This window comes from Sinocyclocheilus anshuiensis, unplaced genomic scaffold (assembly GCF_001515605.1).
Source record: "Sinocyclocheilus anshuiensis isolate Anshui unplaced genomic scaffold, SAMN03320099.WGS_v1.1 scaffold183, whole genome shotgun sequence".
Taxonomy (NCBI): Eukaryota; Metazoa; Chordata; class Actinopteri; order Cypriniformes; family Cyprinidae; genus Sinocyclocheilus; species Sinocyclocheilus anshuiensis.
Window position 1 is genome coordinate 1,717,097 of NW_015548309.1, and position 22,390 is coordinate 1,739,486.

The following is a 22,390-nucleotide window of genomic DNA, read 5'->3' on the forward strand; positions in this document are numbered from 1 at the left end:
ACACACACACACACACACACACACACACTGTGGCACACAGGAAGCAGATGCTAATGTGGCCAGCAGACAGTTTATTTTCTTTCAAATTATTTAAAAAGACAAAAATATACTCTCATCAAGAGGACAAATTATTTAAACAGTGCGAGACAAAGAGAGAAGGAAAAGATTAATAAAGGGAGCTGAAGCATGTGCGTGGATGATCAATTACCATAATCACAATTTTTATCTTGTTCTCCAGTAAAAATATTCGAAGATCTTAAAAATAATAACTTGAGAAGCAAAATTGCATAACATGATAAACTAGCATAAGATGCTAAGATAATCACTGTCTGATAATCGAGAATGTAACCGTTATGTTTATTTTACTTACCCACTGGCAGGCCAAGGAAACTTTTTCTGCATTTCCTTTACTGATTTTTGAGAAAAATCAGCGGAAGTTTGTGCAATGGGTTTAATTTTGGTAATGTGTGTTGAAATGAAGAGTACGAGACATTTACTGCTGAAAGCATAATTAATATGCCAAAATGTTTAATAAACAAACACTGAATGGGTGAGGTGAAATGAATGCTATTTAATATATAATCTCTAAATATGTCTAAATATCTAATGCAATTTAGCTTAAATAAATTTATAGAATAGTTTAGAATGTTTTTTAACTGAAAAACATAAAAATACTGATTTAGTTACTTATTTTGCAGCATCAATTGCACTATTGCACTTTTAAACACACGCACGCGCACGCGCACGCGCACACACATACACACACACACACACACACACACACTCACACACACACACACACACACACACACACACACACACACACACAGTCTCTGACTAAGATCCCACTGAACCCAGACTGTCCCGGGACCCCGTCTGTGGCCTCTGTTTGGCCCTATCTGGACAATCAGTGTTTCGTGGTGCTGTACCGCTTTTAAATTGCTTTTCGGATTTGAACATGAGCCACTGAACCAAAGCCCATAGAAAGTGGAATATTTCACAAAAACCCACAAAAGTATTTTCTTTGGCTCTCCTGGCCTATGAACGCCAACTTTAACAAGGTTAATGATAAAGACATCTGTAACAATAACTGGAAGTAATATTCATACATCATAAAATATGTTTCCCTTTCATGTGTGTTTTTGTGTAGGTTTGGAACGTGCAACTATTTCATAATTAATGAATCAAAACATGCCACGGTGGGTCACCGGGGGCAGGCGGTGCGATCCTTCAGACAGGTGTTTGCACAACTGTTGGGCAAACACGCTGGGAAGAGAAGTCCCGCCACTTCACGAGCCACACAGCTAGTGCTAATGCTACGCTAGGTACGCTACGTTGGCCAGAAGAAAAGTGGAGACATGATGGAGATGAACGAGTGAGGGAAAGATGAGGAGTGTATTGAGTCATGAGAGGAGGGTTAATGAGCCTCATCAGGGGCTGATGTATGGGCCTGCGTGAGGGCGCAGTTTGGCAGAGCGCCGCCGCTGTAAGCCCCATTAAGAGCAGACAGTGGAGAACTGGAGGAGAGGGAAGGACTGGCTAGGGGGTGGCCCGCTAGTAGATGGGCTAGAAGAATTGAGTGGGCATGTGGAAGTTTGTGAAGACGATGCTGCTTTTAGGATGCTGGCAATCAATGTTAACGGTTACATCATTATGTTACTCCTGCAGAAAGCTCAGTGGGAACGCCTGTCATGTACAGCATTTTACACATCACATTCTGGGTCATTTATTATATTTTTGGCTAATTTGTGCTTTCAGCAACCAAAAAGAGTGCGGCACGCTCAGCTCTGATTAAAATCCATTCCACAGAATGGAGTCAGCAAATTCAAGTCAAGTCACCTTTATTTATAAAGCATTTTATACAATACCGATTTTGTCAAAGCATATTTACAGTGTTAAACAGGCAATTATTTTGTCAATAATACAAACAAAATTCAATTCTACTGTAAAGCAGCTCTAAAAAGAGGACAAAAGTAAACAGTCAAATTCTGTCTATTATGGCTGCACAATTAATCGAAATTAAAATTAAATTTGCGAGATGGCTTAGCATGATTATTAATCTCAAATGGTGCGAGTTAATTAAAAAAAATATATGCGCTGCATGTTATAGAGTGAAACAGCAGTTTTATGAATTTGGCATCTACAACAATTTTGGCATCCAAAGTGTGCAGCCCTACTTATAAAATCATGTATTTAATGAAAAATAATATCTGATTTATTTTTTGCTGCTTCTAGAGTAGTTGTATTCTTGGCTTGTGGCTGTTTTTCTGAATGGTATTTTATGCTGTTTACCAGTGTTTATTCCTCATAGTTTGCATGCAACAACTTTACCTATGTATAGTCATTGTGCTGCTTTAAACTGCTTTGTATACAATTAATAATCATAACAGGAGTGATAGAAAGGATTGAATTCTATTGGTCAAAGTTCAGAAATGAAATTAATAGAGAAGCAACGTGTTACTTATATGGTGTACATTTAAGAAGTATCACATATCTTTATTCATAACTTAAAACTACATGATTTAAAAATCTGAACTTATTTTAAAATACTTGATTTCATACACTTGCCAACTATGTAAATGATTACAGAAAAAAACTGAGCATCATACAGTAAACAACTGAGGTTCACACACTACTTGCACATCATCCAGAACACAACAAATGCAGAAACATATGCCTCGTTGCTAGGAGATGCATGAGAAATTAAAACAATATGTGTTCTAAATTCAACTCAAAATATCAAGCATGTTTAAAATCCTCTGACTGGATGGAATCATAGTCTGAAGCTTAAAAATATTTTGCCCATCGTACACTATGTGAATTTCTATGAAATCTGTCAACTACAACAGCTCAAAATCTGCAGACTGGCTTTGACTTTCGTCAACTAGCAAGCAACACATCCAGACTGCAAATCGGGGCAAAAATCTGTAAAAATCAAAAGTTGTGTAGTGTATGCCATTCATAAGAGTGCCAAGCATTATCCCAAAACTGCTGCAAAGAAATCTGAATGTTTAAACAAAATGATTTATAATAATAAGTTTATAATTTCTTTAAAAAAAGTTATATGCAACTAATACCTGAACACACTTTAACAGGTGCAACACAGAGACACACAAAGAAGAAAAGAAGCTCCTCGGTGTGCCAAAAGGACTGTCACTTCCTGTTTTATGACTGTGTACTTAACAGAAATCCTCAAAAAACAGAGCTATAAAGATAACAGATAATACACCATATACAGGGAAAGTATCCGTATCTGTCCCCACACCAGCCTTGACCCAAAAACATGAGGAAAGACGAGAAGATGAGAGACAGAAAAGAGGGAACGGGCGAGAAAGGAGCATATTATAGTGTGTTATCATTGCAGATGATTATCAGGTGTTCTTGTGTGCGTATGGTCAGCCTCCTTCTCCTGTCTTGATAAACAACAGCTACATTAATAAAAGCAGAACAAACACAGCAGCGGACCGTCACAGTCAGTCAATGACAGGAGAGTCTGGACTGTGCTGACAGCACTGACGATGACTCAGAGAGGCTATGTTTCAACAAATGCTGGGCCGCACATTTACGCCTGGAGTGGCACATGGAGATCAAACGGCTGAACTCAAACCCTTCAAGCAAATCCGCTCTCACATCACCCTGGATGACACAGCCTCATCTCTGCAACATATATTCATCCAGATCTTCCAATTTAGTGGGACAATGGGGAATGTTATCTAGTAAGTTCTCAACCCTATAGCTGAGGCAAAGATGGCAATCAGGAGCATCCCAGGCCTTGGCTAACAAGCTCTAATCAAAAAAAAAGAAAAGAAAAGAAAAGAAAAGAAAGAGTGTGAAGTAAAGAATGTGACACTGCTACAGTATTTTGAGAGAAAACAATGACTCCTTTAGCAGGAAATGTTGCTCTTTTTATCACGGGACTGTATTAAAAGGTCCTCATAATTTTCGAGGAGGAGGGAGCGCTGATTTACTCCTCATTTTTAAGAAAATCTCCCCAAAAAAACCTTTGGGTCACCTTTCGCCTCTAATAAAGTAAGATGAAGTCACTCAAAGCTCCTTTCTTAAAGGTTCTTCTTTGCAGTCCAACTTTAAATGCTTCCCTCTGGTGTTCTGCTGGTTCTTGTGTGCTGTTACCTCCGCCAACCTGACACACCTCTTGGATGGAGGTTTTACCCCCTTCCACATTATTTTCCCCCTTCATTACACTATTTTCCAACAGGAATGAGCTAGATGAACTGGAGTCTTGGCCTCGGATGGCACACTGGACACATGAATACTGCACATATCGCTTTAATCTGATTGGCTTTACACAACTTCAAAGGTGCATCAGTATACCTGGAAACAAACTCAAGATGTTGTATTTGCCAATGGCAAACAGGTTAACAGCATCAAATAATTGAAAGGCACTCAAGATACTCTCACTCTTTTGTTTGTGGCACTTGGGAGTCACAAAGATATCCAAAGGTAAACTAGATATCCAAAAGCAGCTACTTTTGGATGAAGAGAAATTCAGATGACAAAATCTACACACATTCCTGCTATTTTTTCCCCTAGTGTTTTCTCTACAGCTGATCATGGATGGATCAAGAGAGATAAACTGTTTTATCGATCATTCTTTTGAGGTAACAACTTTTTCAGATAACCTGACCCCGAATGAAACTTAAAAACAGAGCAAACCGTGGTTGGATGCTTTACTCATCAGTCAAACAGCCTCTACCTGTCTATCAGGTTGGGTCTTGGACAGTACGAATCGCAAAAGCAAAAAACCATCCACTTTGTCCTCTTCCCACTGCAGATGCAGGTCTCTCAATGCAAACTCTTATAAGAAGAGGATTTACTCTCCATCCCAACAGCTGGGATGGGTGGCTACGCTACAAGCACCTATCTTTGAAATCTGCTTTATCTTTGTTAGACTAAACCCTGCACTATTCTCTCTGCTCTCTTAACTATCGTCTTATCCTTCCCTCGGCTCTCCCAGCTTCTTAGCAGACACACAAACATATCTCTAAAAATGGTTTCTTTGGATCGTATTCAGCTCATGACGAGCTCTTTCCCCACTTCCTCCTCATTAGAGCAGGAAACCTCTGCGGCTTTATAAGAGCCACTTAAACTGGGATCTCTCTCGCCCTTTCTCTGTTTGTCTTTCCCTTGCTTATCCTTTTACTGTACTTGCAACATCCTAGCAGCTTAACACACCATTTTATCTTCCATTTCTCCCTCATTTTTGCCCCCATTTCTGAACTAAACACTCCCAACAACGACTAGCCGCATGCAGTGTCATTATGCGCATTGCCCGATTTGAGCCAATTGGAACGGAGAGGGCGTGGCCGTTTATAAAAAGCGACTGCATAGCGACCGCATCTGATTAGAACCGCCCTCCGCCTCATCTGCGGCCGGATCTGTGCACCCCATCAGTCAAGTGTAATTGAGTTTCAGGGGGGAATGCGGACACACGAGTCGCACCCCTGCCCGCAACTTTGAATGAGGCTGAAGGACTTCAGCGGAGTGGGGCACATATTACGAAGTATGTGGTCAAGTCAGGGACGCAATCACGTTCGAAACCCAGATTGAAATAACTTTAGTTAACAACCCACCACAAGTTGATGAAAGCCCCATTTTTGATTTTTGCGCTGCTTAGATATTTTTCGCTTTTGTTTTTTCCCCTCCAATGACTCAGCCCAAACTGCCGCAGGGGCTTCAGGATGCATAGGGATAAATTACAACCACATTCCTCCACAGGCTCCGAGTGGCGCAAACTTTCCTAGCTGCTCCTAACGATCATGGCCAGACTGTTGTGAATCCTCATTTGCTAACGAATAGGAGACCAAGCTATTGTGAAATGTCACCACTGTAGGAGACGAAAAAACAGCAACGTCAACGAGCCAATCAGTTTTTTTTTGGCAACGGATCTTAATGGAATGGGCCTCACCCTAAACAAACCATCCCTATGGTTAGCATGGAGCACTCTGCCTTTAAAAGAGCCCAACAGGCTATTAAATATTTGTGGAAAATAACCCGCTTTCAAACACTGAGTTTCATAAAACCCCTCTCAATCCTTAATGCCTTTTATTAATCTGATAGGCCCTGAATGAGCTGTAAGACTCGTAATATTGCTGCCTACTGGTTTAGACTGCGAGCAAAAAGAGGAAAGAGTAGGATACATCAGGGTATCTTTTTCCAAGCCAAAGTTCAATCCAAAACAGATGCCACGACTGTGAATGGTGTGGGTTTTGTCGCATGTGAACACACAAATAAAGCCATCAGAAAGGCAGCGCCACAGACTGACAGTTCCCCTCTTGGCAGGATGATCCATAGAGTGACAAACCTCTGAAATATTTCGTGTTTAGACTGAAGCCCCGTTTTTCATTACTTTCAAAGGACGGAAGAACAAATAAACAAATACATAAATGAAAAATCTGAACATAGCTACGACTGAAATGTTCGGTTCTATGGCACGTCAGCTGGTGTAGTTTATGCTGCTGTGGCTCGGTCGCTGTAACCCAACCCAGCAACCAGCTCGGGAACACAAAAACCCGATTCGTCAGGGCGCGAAAATCACAATAAACTTGCTGAAGTATTTCGCTGTTTGCCTTGGCGGCTTCCAGCTGAGAAGGCTCAGTCGCGCTTATGGTTTCATCATTTGGGGTATTTATTTCATATATTATTCTTCCTCTCACCCCGAGTCAAATGTGTTGCGAGACAAACCCTCGTTCCAGCTCTGGAGACTGAGGTGCTTTCATACATATTCGCTGGGTGGGAAAATAAAGCAGAAGCGAGCCCTGGAACAGACAAGCGCGGGGCACAGAGGACTCATCTCACATCGCTTTGAAGATGGGACCGCACTTTCCCTTGCTCTGGATGTTTAGGGCTCGGCAGAGAAGTTTTGTTGGTTTAGCCGGTCAGCACCCCCTCAGGATTAGCACTCGTTGAAACGATGTATTACAAAAACAGCGTTTGAGAGTGGGATTTAGAAAAACTCAGGACAAAAGGAACCAAAGCAACAGGACGTGCTCGAGACTTCAGTTCAGATTAGAGTAAAAAGTAGATTTTAAATTTTTTGAGGAAAATCACTAGTACTTAACCTGCAGTCATGATTTACTATGATTTTACTATGTGATTGCTAAGGAATTCAAAGTGTTTTTTATTCTCTATGATGTTGTTGTTTCTAGACATGACCTTCAAATGCAAGTCTATGGGTATTTTTATCACTTTTGATTGTCACTTTTGATTTTTGATTGTTCTCCAGGTAAAAACTGTAAAGGAAAAGCTGCACAGTTTGAGATTTTATCCATGTCTGTGTAGGACGAGCTATAAATAAAAGATTTATACTTGGTTAGATGTTTGTTTAAATCTGTAATCCTAAGTATGAACAATACTACTAGTGAAGCAAAAATCTATAAGTGGTCAGTCTATGACGTCTCTGTGTCTCACCTCCCGTCTCTGTTATGTGTTTGTTTTAAGGAGTGTTCATTCAGACAACCACAGTTCAGATGTCTCAACTACGTTAAACTGTCTGCAACCACACACCTTTGTGACTTATAGATGACTGCTGTTATTACTGGCACATGGCTTACTTGTATCAGTTACTTGAACAATGAGCCTCCTCAAATATCGATTCAAATGAATGTAAGAACTTAAATGATAAAAATATCAAGGGATGCACTGATATGGTTAAGGTTAGAGACAGGTTTGGTGGTTTGGTTAGGTTTAAGTGTGGGTTAAAGTGTAGGGCTAGGGTCAACAGTGTAATTACAGATGTAATCAGAGGAAGGTATTAAATATAGGTACAATGTAAAAACATATAAGGACACAATAAGTGTATTGTATCAAATGATTAATTTAAATACATAGTAGTTAAAGACACTGGGTCCAAAATGTTAATAAATAAATGACAAATAAATCAATAAAACCTAAAAAGTGAATTTAGTCATCACAACATTACATTGTACAGTATGAAAAATTAATATTATTTTTGAGATTTGCTAAAGATTACATCAAAAAGTTATTAAATAGTGTACATAGTGTAAATTATAGTGTTTTTAAAGATTAAGTGAGCATTAGGGTAAGGGTTCAATTTAAAAATCTCTAATATTGACCAACAACTGATATGGTATTGCTATGCATACAGTACCATTTCAGTTACAGGCAAATATGAGTTTTTTTAATGCAACTGACGCAGGACAATATGTTCCCAAATGTGACCGAAAAAGGCAAAAAGGAGAAAAAACTAAATTTTCTTTCTGTATCAGAGGAAAACTTTCAAGCCAATTAACTTTTACTATCACTTTCATATCCAACAGGTGAAGAAAGATTATCAAATTTGACCAAAATATTGACAAAGTCTAAATTATTGAAGGATCTCATAAAAAAGAATGACAGGGCCAAATAAAAAATTGCTACAATGAAGGAGCAGAGGATGGAACATTAGTAATAGTCTAAAAAGACGACATGATTATCAAAACCTACTACAATCTAGTATTGGTTTGATTTGAATATCAGCCTCGCTGGAAAACTCCCTCACGGACCGCAACTGGAGTCCACACTGAGATCTGATGCAAGCTCCGACAGGTGTGAGCCTGTGAATCATCACAAAATCTGCATGAATCCTTACTGAACTCTTGATCTATTCGAAGGGGAACGTCTGAAAACAGATGGCTAAAATAAGCATCTATCGAAGTGCCAATCAGAAAGGAAACAGAGAGGAGAAGTGAGTGAAAGACGGATGAAGGTGCGCTGAGAACGAGTGGGAAGAGGGAAGGAAAAAGAATGGAGGACTCGAGGCCTAACAGATTATTTCTGTTCCAGCCCTAAGGTCATTAATAATCAATCTTCTCTAGTTCATGTTTTATTCAGAGTGACCCGTAAAATGCAAGACTCTCCCCTATTTATACAGCTGGCTTTGTGCTGCCAGATCACAGCCAGATGACTTTGGACAAGAGCGGTCAAGCACTTCGATTCTCTCCTCCAAGATTGTAAACTTTACATACTGATCTAAGATCAGCAGTCTCTAAAGTAAACAGCAGACTTAAATGTTGTGAGAGAGGAGATGAAACTGGCCACAGAACATAACTGACAGTAAGTTTCATCAAACAATGACTGCTCATCATAGACACAGCTGCAGTACAGGAGTGGGGCGTCTCACAGCTGGGGACAATGTCACAGATGATTGCATCCTCTCAAGGAATTATTCATAATGAGGTATTGAAAGCAACAAAAAAGTACCATGGAATTACCAGCATTAGGTTTAGCTATATTTATGTTATGTATATGTACATATATAAACATAATTGTACGTATGTGTGCGTGGCTAAATATATATATAAAAAAGTACCATGTTACTTAATGGCATGGTAACAAAATATAAAAATATATATAATAAGGAAATTTAAAACAAGTATATTTTTCATATGAAAAGACAGCAAAATGCATAATAAAAAAGGTTTAAAGGTATTTAAAAAAGGGTTTAAAAATTAAAAGGTATTTAAAAGTGCATTGTAAAAATGTATTTTATAAATAAATAAATAATAATAATAATCTTTTTTTTTTTTTAAATCATATGCACCATGGTATCTAATGGTATCTGTACCAAAGTACTCTTTTGTAATGGCGTATTTATTACTCACAACCTATAACCCTAAATCTAAACTCTAAAGGCCCTATTAGATGTATAATGCACAATAATTTTGTTTTTGTTCCTGAAAACGCCAGTTCTTCATCTAAATGGGGTGCGTTTTTGGTGAGTGTATTGTCTTTGTTGGCTCTGTGGGTTGTATGACTGAGTGGTTCTTTCAGCGTCGGCTTAATCACCTTCCTGCATTCCAGCCGTTTAAACAGAGATGCAGTAACATCCTGTGAACAGCTCAAACCAAATAAAACAACATTACGCCTTAAACAGAGGAAAAAAAAAGCAGGCAAGGAGGACGAGTAATAAAAGAAGCATTGACCACAACAGAGGACGAGCTGGCAACGAGGCCTAATAGGGCGGTCTGGCGGAGTTAAAGTACTATATGAGTATGAGTTCACAAGCATGTTTTTTTGTGTGCATTATGATCCTCTTGTGCATTTGCATTGTCTGCGTCCTGATTAGTCTATATTGGTGATGCCTTGCAGGCTTATGTATAACTTGGTTGTGCAATCTTCGATTTTCCTGTCTGAGTAACTTCACCAGTCACCATTAAGACCGAAGGGACAAGTGAAAATCCCAAAAAGTGCTGGGAAACAAACAAGAAGATACTTTGAAGAATGTTCCAACTGTTTTGTCCATACAATGAAAGTCAATGGGGTCCAATACAACTCTAGACCCAATTGACTTTCAATTAATTGTATGGACAAAAAGAGGACATTCTTCAAAATAGCTTCTTTTGCATTCCAGAGCAGAAAGTTATAAAGGTTTGGAAACAATATGAGGTTGAGTAAATGATGACAAAAATGTCATTTTTGGGTGAGCTATGCTTTAGGAGAAGAGAAGCAAAAAGGAAACACTGTCTTTATATGCTATAAACTGCGAGAGAGACAAAGGAAATCAGGGTAAAAAACCCCAAGTCCTACATTACCCAGCTCAGTGCCAGCTTAGAGTGCCAGGCCAGTAAAAAGGAAGCCCATAAAAACTGTTAATTAAAAGATCAATGTTTAGCTTCAAAGAAAGGGCAAGGGCTCAAACAGTGTGCAGCCCCTCGTAAATACTAAAGCATATTTTGAATACAAGAGGCTTGTCATTAGTAGAGGACTGGTCATAGAGGACACCAACCTCAATCCTCTACGGGCTCGATGGCGACTGTGCCACAAAGAGCCATTCAATTAGTTACTAATAACTCAGTTTATAAGAATGATGATTGGCAAAGAGCCCCCTCCCAAATTGAGCCACTTGAGGGTCTACGGAGAGGCATACATGCCATCAAAAGACACCACAATTAAATTCATGTGGACGTTACTAACAATAATGGACTGAATAGAACACGATAAATTAAGCCAATAATGAGCACAGACTTTTCTCGTCAATTTGAGCCTGTTATGGCCAAATGGGCGTCTTCTTGCATCTTCTGTGCTGAAGGGATCTAAATGGCTGAACTGCAGCGCGGAGAGAACGCTAATGTAATGTGCTACACTCCCAACACAAAGAAAAGAAGAGAGGTCAAAGAAGACATCAATCAAACGGGCTTGTGAACGCCGGCAACTCGTCCAATCCACCATCTGCAAGTGATTCCACCATCAGAGAAAACCAAAAGTGTCTTCCAGCAGATTGTGTCTTACATGCAGGGCATGTAACTGAAGAATGAGCAGGATCCCGTACATGTGGATACCATATGGATGCAAAATGCTAAATATCTTCGAGCTATTGGATTTGGAGAGGAAAAATCCTGATATGTGTGTAACCGTTTGAGAGGTAAAGCCTAACCGGTGAAACCTGAAATATTCATTATCTCTGCCTTAATGTGTCCGACATGAAATTGGCATGTTGGCCAAGCCAAAACAACACTGCCAAGTGTTGCAACCCTGCACAACCCTGCACAACCCTGCATGCTCTTGAACAATCCTACATAATTCATTTGCTCCATACTCACCAATTTGAGGACTCAAGAGAGTCAAAAACCTGGCGTAAAGGTCCAGGGGTTCTTATCACCTCCCATGAGAGCGGTGCTTTCTAAACACTGTCAGTGATAGTTTGCACAAGATAAACACAGAATTGTTGACCTTAGAGAAGGTCCAGGAGGAATAACAGTTTGGAGGACCCGAGCAAAAACAGAGTTCAACTGTTTGCTGCTTTTGATGACACTTTTCAGGATAGCCACCAGTGAAGTGCTGGAGACTGCGATTGAGGACCATTATTCTGGAAATTCTAGCCCCTTTTAAGCACATCATGGGCAAGAATTCAATTCGAAAACCAACAAAACAGACCTCATGTTTACATAGCACAGTAGCCTCAACTGACCAGTGGCAACACTCAGTTTGAAAAGGCTGTGCAACCATTCAGTCCGTCCGTACAGTCTGTTGAAAGCTGTCTCTCTCAAAGGAAAATAAATGTACAGACATCTCTCTACTTCATATTAAACAAGTACAGGGTGGGAAAAAAGTCCCTTGGAAAGTGCCAATTTTTGGAACAAAGTTTACTTGCAGCAAACTAAAAATCTTAAACATTATTTGTTCGCTGGCCAAAGGCTTGTCATCAGGCAGCCCACATAAAAAAATGCATTTCAATAATGTCGGAGCGAGCCAAAAAACTGCCAAGCAGATAGTTCCCCGTGCAGTGAAACACATGAGCATTGTATGAGCCTTGGCACCATCACAGCAGATCACTCTCCTCTTCTCTTGAGGAATGGGGCCGATTTAAAGTGAGTATAATGTATATGTAGACTTCCAGACAATTTATTTTTCTGATGTTACAAAAAGCATCAGGGATGGATGCAGAACCGGGACGCACCGACGGAGGGACTAAACCCAGTGTCCGTTTGCAGACATTTACTGTTATGGTAGGTATGACAATGGGTTCAAAGTGAAGTGCAGAAAATGGATCCACGCATACATTTATTACAGAGAAGGGATCGTTCATCATGGAGAGACTAAATCCAGCCACTACCTCCTCAAACGCTTCTCTCTTTCGCCGTCCAAATGCTGACACTCCTTTTCTTTATCACGCCATTCCAGTTGCTCTTCTTTTTTTAAAGTCTTTCTCAACCCCCCTTCCTCCACTCTTGGCTCTCCCCTGCCTTTTAAGTGAGCCTTGGGTAGCTTTTTGGTTTTCTTTTGTTAAAGTAACAGTAAACGAAGCTAATAAAACACAATATATTGGACTATTTATTTTCTGTAGGAACACATTCCACTCTATAAAGAGGACTAATGGCACTTACACAGAGCTGGACTGATTCTTAAAGCCTATAGGAGATTTATAGACAGTGAAGGTTAGCATCAGCTAAGCTGTGCGGTCCAGGCCAGATGGCTCCAATAATCAATGGGTGACAAATCCAACTACCCGAGAAACCTTATGGTACCTTGAGTGCACATATACGTATAAATACACAGTTGTGGAATCGTGAAGAAAAGGCAAGATGTATAAAAAGTTATCTATCAAGTTTTTTATGGTAACAGTTTACAATAAGGATCAATTTAGTACCATTACTTAATGCAACAGGTATATGAACTAAGAATGAACAATACTTTTACTACTTTTACATTTGTTTCCATGTATTATTTTTCAATTACCTGAAATTATTTTAATCTTGGTTTGTGTTCATTTTAACTTTTGTTTTACATCTTCAATCTAAAACATGTTTATATTATAATAATAATTATATAATACATTATGTCTGTATTGCAATAATGCAAGTCAATTCATGTTCAATTCAATTCAATTCAAGTCATTAATTCATGTTGATGCACTGAAACTTATTGTGAAGTCATAATGGGCAGCAACTGAAAAACACAACTATCCTGTCCTTTTCACAGTTTAACAGTTTACAGTAAGGTTCAATTTGGTGTCATGGGTTAATACAACAGATATTATGAACAATACTTTTACAACTTTTACATTTGTTTACATGTATTGTTTTTTTAATTGATTGAACTTATTTTAATCTTGTCTTATGTTAATTTTTACATAAAAGTTTCAAAATGTTTTTACGCCTACTTACTACCTATAATAATAATAATAATATAAAACAGAACAAAATATATACAAATATTGTTTTTATTTTATATATATATATATATTATTACAAATTTAAAAAAAATCTAATATCTGATCTAATAACTAATATGAACTTTAGAATGTAATTTTTTTTTTTAAAAAACATTAATAATACTCTAGTTTAATGAATGCTGTTCATGCAAGCTAATGCATTAATTCATGTTAATGCACTGAACCTTATTGTAAAGTGTTAATATTTTCTTAATGGGAATCACTGAAAAACACAGCAACACCAGATAGGTCACATTTCATAGAAAAGAGTATCACCCTTTCTTACCTGTTCGGGGCTCATCTTTTGAAGCTCCTCCTCCCAGGCGTCCTGTTGGCTGCAGTGGTATGCGGAGGGCGGGGCCAGGTCCTGCAGGATGTGGGGGTCTCTCTCGTGGCACAGGGCTGTGAGGTGGCCGATGTACAGTTTCAGCTTACTGCGGTTCTGATTGAGGTCTATGAGTGGGGGGATAATCTGTCCAAAACAGGAACGAGGAAATGGGTTAGAGATAAAGAGTCATTTTAATCTCAGTTTTCCTCTACCGTTCAAGAATTAGATATTTGGACATGAGCCAGGGAGATAAAAAGGCGGGTATGCAGACGCATGCTTAAATGACACGCAAACAACACTTTTAACAAGCCAGAACACAGAGTTCAAATTTTGCTTGGTAACATATGATTGTATTCAAAAAGGAGGGAAAAAAGAACAATATTCAGTGAAAGGTTGCGGATGATTATGGATGATAGACCACAGCTGAAACACATGAATCACAGTGAGAACAGTGGTATAATAAAAATGTGTCAGGGGAAACATTCCCATTCCAGGAACACAGACAAACAATCTCAGTTACCTGGACCGCTGCCGACAGATGCCAGTTTTTTTACAAAACATCTCTATACACACAGCAGACACTCACACGGCTTTTCCATATCCATCAAAATAATGCATACACTTGTGTGGGAGAAAATCCAGAAACCATATGTCTCGGTGCCATGTGTGTATCCTACTGGCTTCAACAAAGGATTCTGGTGCAATGCATGATTGAGCCATCACATTTGTTTTCACATTAATCTAAAAATGAGATAAATAGCAACATATTTTTCTAAATATATTTTATTATATTAAATTAAAATGATTTTAAAGTACTATTAAAGTCAAAATTTAATACTTCAATCAATACTGATGACACTGTGGATGGAAAACAGACTCAGACTCTTAGCGATATTTTCTTCTACGAGTGCCATCTACATAAAATGATAAAACTTTATGACACATTATGCACAATAATGCAAAGCTGAGTAAAAGGACAGCTTGAATCAAGATGTTACATAAGCTGGTTTTGGGCTGCAATGGTGGATCCATAAATTCTGGGATGAGAGAGGTGAGCAATGTTTTTGAAATACTACAGTACAACACAAGACAGAAGAAGATCTACTGAAATGTTCCCTTACAAATACCTGCTCAAAGAGGGCCGAGAACATAGTAGGGCATAGGGAGCTCTGTGAATGCTCCTCATCGCTCAATAGCAGAAAGCAAATAGTTACCTTATTGTCATGCTGAAGTGAATGAGAGTTTGCAGTATACTTTATTTTGAATGTCGTTGCCTAGGAGTTAAAGGCCTGAACTGGAACTGAAAGGCTGTTGGATATAATATAATATAATATAATATAATATAATAAGAAGATCTACTGAAATGTTCCCTTACAAATACCTGCTCAAAGAGGGCCGAGAACATAGTAGGGCATAGGGAGCTCTGTGAATGCTCCTCATCGCTCAATAGCAGAAAGCAAATAGTTACCTTATTGTCAAGAAGCGGAGAGAGGAAACAGAGGCTAAAAAGAAAGAGTGAGTGATGAGAGAAATGTAAGAAAAGACAGGGACAGAGTCTGCTTTGGTCTGAAGCGGCCCGAGCTCGCAGGAACATTTGTGTCCCCACACTTTATTAAATCTTATTAACCTCATCTGTATCTTTCCAGGGCAGAATGTTATTCTGTTTTCATTGGCTTGCCAGAGGCAATGAAGGCTCTCTAGGGTGGACCCTGGCCGTGGAGTGCGATCAAACAAAACTGTGAAAGAACGAGATGGAAGAAGGTGGAGGATGACCGAGGTTGAGGAGCTTATGACAGAAAGAAAGGCTAAAGTGGGTCGCCGGTTCTTCCTGGCTCTGGAACCAATTAGAGGACGCAAACTGGGTCTCTGCATAGAACCGGAGCAGCAGACACACAGAGACCTATCTCATGCTCTCGTTAGTCTAAGGTCTAGAGCGGCCCGGCCTCCAAAACCTACTAAAGCACATTTGGGTGCCAAAACTCAAACCCCTGCCTCATGATGGATGAGTCTTTCGTATCAAAGCCAGACCTGAAACAGCTGTAAAGGGTGACATGTCCTTCCGCATCTCCATCAGGTCTTGTCTCTCAGCCAAGCGGAGGATATATGGGGCCTCCAGATTGACTGGCAACCACAGAAAGAAGGATGAGACCTTAAAAAGGTGGTCTGATAGAAGCCCTCCAAACCACTGTGACAGAACGGCCGGGTGGATATGCTCGGAAAAACAGCAGAGTTAAAAAAAAAAACCCAGCCTCTGCGGTGGTGCCACATAAACGTGCGCACGCACACACCATTACACGGAGACTTGCTATATACATGGTTGACTGAAAGCATGCTGTGCGCTAATAAGCTTTAAAAAGGCCCAACAAGTGATGGGATTTGACGTTTATTCCCTTCTCTTCCTCCCCATCTGCTCTTAGAAAGGATGAATGGACTCCAGTTTTCAGCTGTAGACAAATGCCCAAACACAGCGCTATCCGTCACCCTCTGGTTTTAACTACTAAGTCAACACCTCTTTGTTGGCAGAAACAGTCCAGAAAACCTCACCTGAGTGTCCTGCTTAATCACCTGGAATCAGGTTAGTAGTAAAGTCAAGAACTGTGCATGATAGGGTCATGACCAGGTTTTGAGGATGGCCACAGTTAGCACAGCTCTAGTTAACACAGCGCTAACATCGGTCTTGTCATGGCTGGTGATGTTTTCTGTCAACTGGGTGCTGTCATAACTGTTTGGCTTGTGCCCGTGTTGTCGTTACATTTTTTTTTAAAAAGTCCTGTGGTAGACTGAGATCATAAATAATGCAACAATAACAGAAACAAAAATCATGCCCAGGTGACAGATTTACAACAGGGGAATTTTCCACTCAAAGCGCCATTTGTCTCATCTTGCTTTGGACACACACAATGGATGGAAGTGGGTCTCTGTTTACCCATCATGCCTTGCATGACGTCTTGGAAAAATGATCTATTTAACAGCTCTTCCATCTTTCCAAGATGTCTCCAAGAGAAGGTCTGCCAATTAATTTTTTTAATCTAATTAATTACATATGTCAATTAATTAATTAAATGGATTTTAATCACATATATTAATATGTGATCCTGGACCACAAAACCAGTCTTAAGTCGCTGGGGTATATTTGTAGCAATAGCCAAAAATACATTGTATGGGTCAAAATTATTGATTTTTCTTTTATGCCAAAAATCATTAGGACATTGAGTAAAGATCATGTTCCATGAAGATATTTTGTACATTTCCTACTGTAAATATATCAAAACATTGCTAAGAACTTCATTTGGACAACTTTAAAGGCGATTTTCTCAATATTTTTATTTTTTTGCACCCTCAGAATCCAGATTTTCATATAGTGTATATATTTTCAATAGTTGTATCTCGGCCAAATATTGTCCTATCCTAACAAACCATACATCAATGGAAAGCTTATTTATTCAGCGTTCAGATGATGTCTAAATTTCAATTTCGAAAAATTTACCCTTATGACTGGCTTTGTGGTCCAGGGTCACATATTTCCTAGAAAGCCCTTAAATTAAAGTACAGGTAATTTAAAATCTTCATATTATTGTGTTTATATCGAACTTTAGATATTAGCATAGGCTTATTGTATGTTTTATTTCCATATTATTGAACATAAGCACATTCTGCAATTCACTCTATTTAGTTTTTTTTTTTCTCAGAGACATGTAAATGCATATTGTGTGTATTTTTCAACCGCTTTAAATGTGCTACATAAAATCAAATTTTAGAATTAATTATTTATGTTTTGAATCCCGTTTGTTAGTCTTGAGCTACATTTTACTTTTTGAAGTTATCTTGTAATGATGGCAGACTATTTGCTTCCATTAAATAAATATATTTTTATATTAAAATATACAATAACATTAAAATATAAAAAGTTGGAATTATTTCAAAACTATTTGTGGTTAAATTTCAATAAAAGAAAATATTAAGGAAAAAAAATATTTATTTTTTTTATGGTTACATTTTCAGAAATTGTGTGTGGTATATTTGTGTACAGTATACTGTTATATACTGTATGTGTATATATACACTTAATTTTCAATTAATTTCTACATATTATGCCTCAAAATGTGGTATCACTATTTAAAATTTTTTTGGGGGGTTAAGTTTTTTTTCCAGCAAAAACAACTGTATTATTGTATATACTTTTGTTGTGATATAAAATATCTAATGTCATAAGAAATTGTTAATTTCACTTACCCCCAAGGTTTTCACAATGTCACTTAAAATACACCCACTAAGAACACTGCTAAGTGCGCCCTTACACAAAAAAAGCTCAATCACTTGTACAACCGTTGATGTGACAATGACCGAGAAATGTCAGAGTCAGGACTCCTGGGACCCTCTACTGACCCTCTAAGGACAAAAATATCAATAGACTGTGGGTATTGACCACAAAGACCCATGTCTGTTCTCTTGCTCTTTGCCACATTGATCACCTTCTTGAACCTCACACTGCAGCTCCCGCCTAAAGACTAGCATTCGCAAAAGGTTCACTGAGGCATCTCTCCGTCTCCTCTTTCATTATGTTCCCTCTAAAAGAAGCTGTCTTCACCAGATGCTGCAGTGTGTTGCATACCTACTCCTACCTGGCACTGTCATAACTTGAGAACCCCCTCCTCAAAAAGACCAGGGGGAAAGTAAAGTCAGACCCCTCAACAATGAGGGGTCCTTCACATTTTCCCTCTCTCATTTATCACCTATCAGCTCATCGGGTGCCATTCGATACCCACACTGAGAGGCAGGAGCCTGGATCAATGCTGTCAGTCAGGCGGTCCATCAGAGACGAGCCACTGGCTGCTTCCTCAAAGACTCCGGAGGCCCGGCAGCACAGGAAGCCCCCGACGTGGCCTTGAAGCCCAGCTCAGAATAGCTCGCCCCAGGTGGGGGAGGATCTGCGGATTGCGGGCCTCTCTCACAGTAGCCAGACCCCGGCGCACATAATTTCCCGTGGCTGAGAGTTTTATTGGGCTATCCTCTTTCAGTCTCGCTGTGCTACGCGTCCATGAGTGTTAAGGGGATAAAGATAAGGAGGGACTGCAAAGCTTCAAACCTGCGAGACACTGACAAGGCCGGTGGGCTTGCCGTCGTAAAGTGCTATTCAAGAAAGAGACAAATCACCTCCACGGCATGCAAAAAAACACTGACATGAGAGAATAATGACTGTCAAATAAAGGGTAAGGGGGGCGAAGAGACACACGCATACCTCCCCCAAAGCGCACAGACAGAAACATATGTAATCCAAGAGCAGATCCGGACGGCAGATTAAGAGCAGGTGAGTCGGTCTGTCTTTCCATACGGTCATTTCATAAGCAACTGACCACAATGCCTCCATCCACAACTCTCAATATATCTCGGTAGACCCCTCACACACACACACACACACAGGACAAAAAGCCAGGGCAGGTTACTGTTGACTCTGGAGAAGCATGGAGGGAATTTTTACACCAAGCAAATCCCAGTGTCACCATCATAGCGCCATTTAAACAGACCATGAAGGCTGGAGTCTAGGGACGGCATTCCATTCATTGTGTTGTTTGTGTGTGTGTGTATCCACACCGTAATGAGCAAAAAAGACTTGAAACTGCCAAAAATAAATTAGCCTCTGGAAAATGGAAGTAAAGCTGTCGTGTGGGTTGTAGTTGCACTCCAGGAAGTGGGAGGAGTGGCCATGGGGGTCGTCACCCTGAAGGTGAGGGGTGTTGGGGTTGAAGGAGGTCCTGACCTCTTCAAACTGAGGTTGAGAGGGGCACCAGTAAGCGGGTGTGCTGAAGAGAAAGCAGAGGAAGGGGTGAACATGTAGCAAAGCTCCAGAACATCTACCCCACTGTGAGGGCAAACCAGACGAGTTAATGACCAGATCTGAGCATAACTACAGGGAGCTCAGAAAACCATGGACGGAAGACTTAAATCTTAACTATAAATGTGTCACATTTGACTTTAAACTCACAATGCAAGGAAGACCTTTGACTTGAGTCTGTTTCTTTAATGGCATCTTTCATCTGAGGTCTTAAAAAGCTATCTGCTGTTTGCATTATTTTTGTTGTTTGACCAACTTCTGTCTCCTTTGCTATATTTTTATGCCTCTGAGCAGCCTGAGGAATCAAGGTTTGTCTGGATAGCCGAGCAACTGCTGTTATGACGAATGGGAATGCTAACAGATAGCTTTCTCCAGGTATTATAAGTGACTTGGAGCAATTTTGTTGCAGAGAGATCCCCATGGCCTCATGTTCACAAACAGCCCCAACTTTTGGTGTAACTCTCTTGTCTTACTGTCAGTGCTCCACGAGAGCAGGAGTTTTGAGAACAGCTGTGGATGGAGAGATCTAAGGAGAACCACATCCTGAGGTCAAAGGGTTTCCCCTGTGTACCACTCAACACCAGAAGACTTACGCCGCTACGCATGTAAAGACAGGGGGCAGAGGAAGCAGAGAGACTGAAAATGGGGCTCTAGGTGGGTTCAATGGTGCAGAGTTGTTAGAGATGGCTCCAACAGACTCCCTCTGGCACAGAGGTAAGAATTACACAATCCTCTGCTATCACACCTGGTCCTCAGAGACAGGAATAATTCAGGTGAGGAGGATGCGTGTCAACAGCTCAGTGGTTCAAAGAGAAATTTACATGTTTGCATAGGCCTAGAGAGTACACACAAAGCCATAAAATATAATTAATATAATATAATATAATAATCTGTTATATTAGTATACTGTAGTACTGTTTTCATTAATATTGAAAATTTTATATTTTCCATTTAAATTTTAGTTAAAGTTTTAGTAATTTTGTGTTTTTGACTTTTTTTTTATAAATATACACCTATATAGATTTTATTAATTTTTATTTCAGTTTTAAGTTTATCTCACAACATCAAGTTAAACTAAATGAAAATAAGAAATGTTGGCTGGTAAAAACTTTTTTTATATTTCTTTTTTTTTTACATTTCAGTTAACATTTACTTTATTTCAAGTAATGAAAATGGTTTTCTTCACATTTTAGTTTTCCTTTCAATTTTAGATAACTATAATAACCCTGTATATAATATAAATATTTATATCCATTTAATTTGCAATATAATATTATTTAGGGATTTATAATAAATAATTAAATGTTTTATATTAAATCATTACATTTAAAATATAAAAAAATTACCATGAACAATGAACTAATGTATGCAATCTTATAATGTAATTTTAATATCTTCTTTAATTTTAAAACACTTGAAAAGTATGTGATACATCAAATCTTATAAAATCAGCATTTTTAAAAAAGAAATCACTCTGTGGATATGTGGTATCTCTACACTTTTTATATATGTTATTTATATATATATATATATATATATATATATATATTTTATATTAATGTAGTATACACCATTGTTCCACCTAGCCCTAATTTCACACGTGCACTTGTGTCCTGGTGTGGTAAGATATCTCTGCACATGTGTATGTGTAACATGTTCACCTGTAATGCCTCTTTTAAGTGTGAACCACACATGGCAGGTTTCCCTTTTTATTGACTGATAATAGAGGTAGTTCTAGGCCCTCGATTTTAGGCGAGAAAGAAGCAGCAAAGGAGGAAGAAATAAAAGGAGAGGGAGCAGCACTGCAGTTTCCACCCGTCCGGTCTCCAGTGCTCATTCCGTCCACGGCTGGTTATGTGCTAAATGAACTGGGAGATTTAAGGAGGTTGTTGGACAGCTTAGGCAGGGTGCAGAATCTGAGCCAGCTCCTTCCTATCAGCTTTAAATCAGACCAGTGGCATCCACAGGAGGGCCAGGAGGCCCTCAACCTGCTCCAGGCCCCCCAGCCACAGCTCTGGAAAGCATTAGGGCCTATTGACATGCCGCAGGGAGTTTATTAGCAGTATGAAGCTAACATTCAGCGGGCGGAGATTAGGACGCAACATGTCTAAGCAGCCCTAGTAAAAACAAGAACAATCTGGAAGTGAACAAATCAACACGTTTCCAGTGAATCCCAGTGAAATATTGCATAACCAATAGAGCACCAGTTCCAGACGCATAGTTTTCCAATGAGCTTGGTTAACATGCATGGTACTCGCCTTTTAAAAATCGCAGCTCACTGCAATATCCATTCCTTTCAGTCTTTCTCTGGAGTGGGAAACACTCAGAAAAGTGCGTTATCAGTTAGCAGACTCTCTAAAGTCACAAGGATTTTCAACTGCTCACGGTCATGGACCATTACTAAGTAATATTATGAGCACCTTTCCCTCCTAACCTGAAGAGGGAAGCCGACGGGCACAGTGCCCAGGATAGGGCTCCCACGTCCGCCCGTTAACACATCCAGAAATGGCGCCCTGGACCTAGGGGCCAAAACGTTCCGACCACATAATCCCCACCACAA

At 39.4% G+C, this 22,390-nt stretch overlaps 1 protein-coding gene across 2 annotated transcripts in view; it reads right to left on the minus strand.

Annotated features, from left to right (window-relative positions):
• Nucleotides 1-22,390, minus strand: part of LOC107656325 (ELKS/Rab6-interacting/CAST family member 1-like) — a 298,875-nt gene that overhangs the window by 90,309 nt on the left and 186,176 nt on the right. For both annotated transcript variants that reach the window (XM_016444117.1, XM_016444118.1), the window contains one exon: nt 13,956-14,141. In XM_016444117.1, the coding sequence (XP_016299603.1) occupies nt 13,956-14,141 (186 nt within the window). The remainder of the gene's footprint in view (nt 1-13,955; nt 14,142-22,390) is intronic.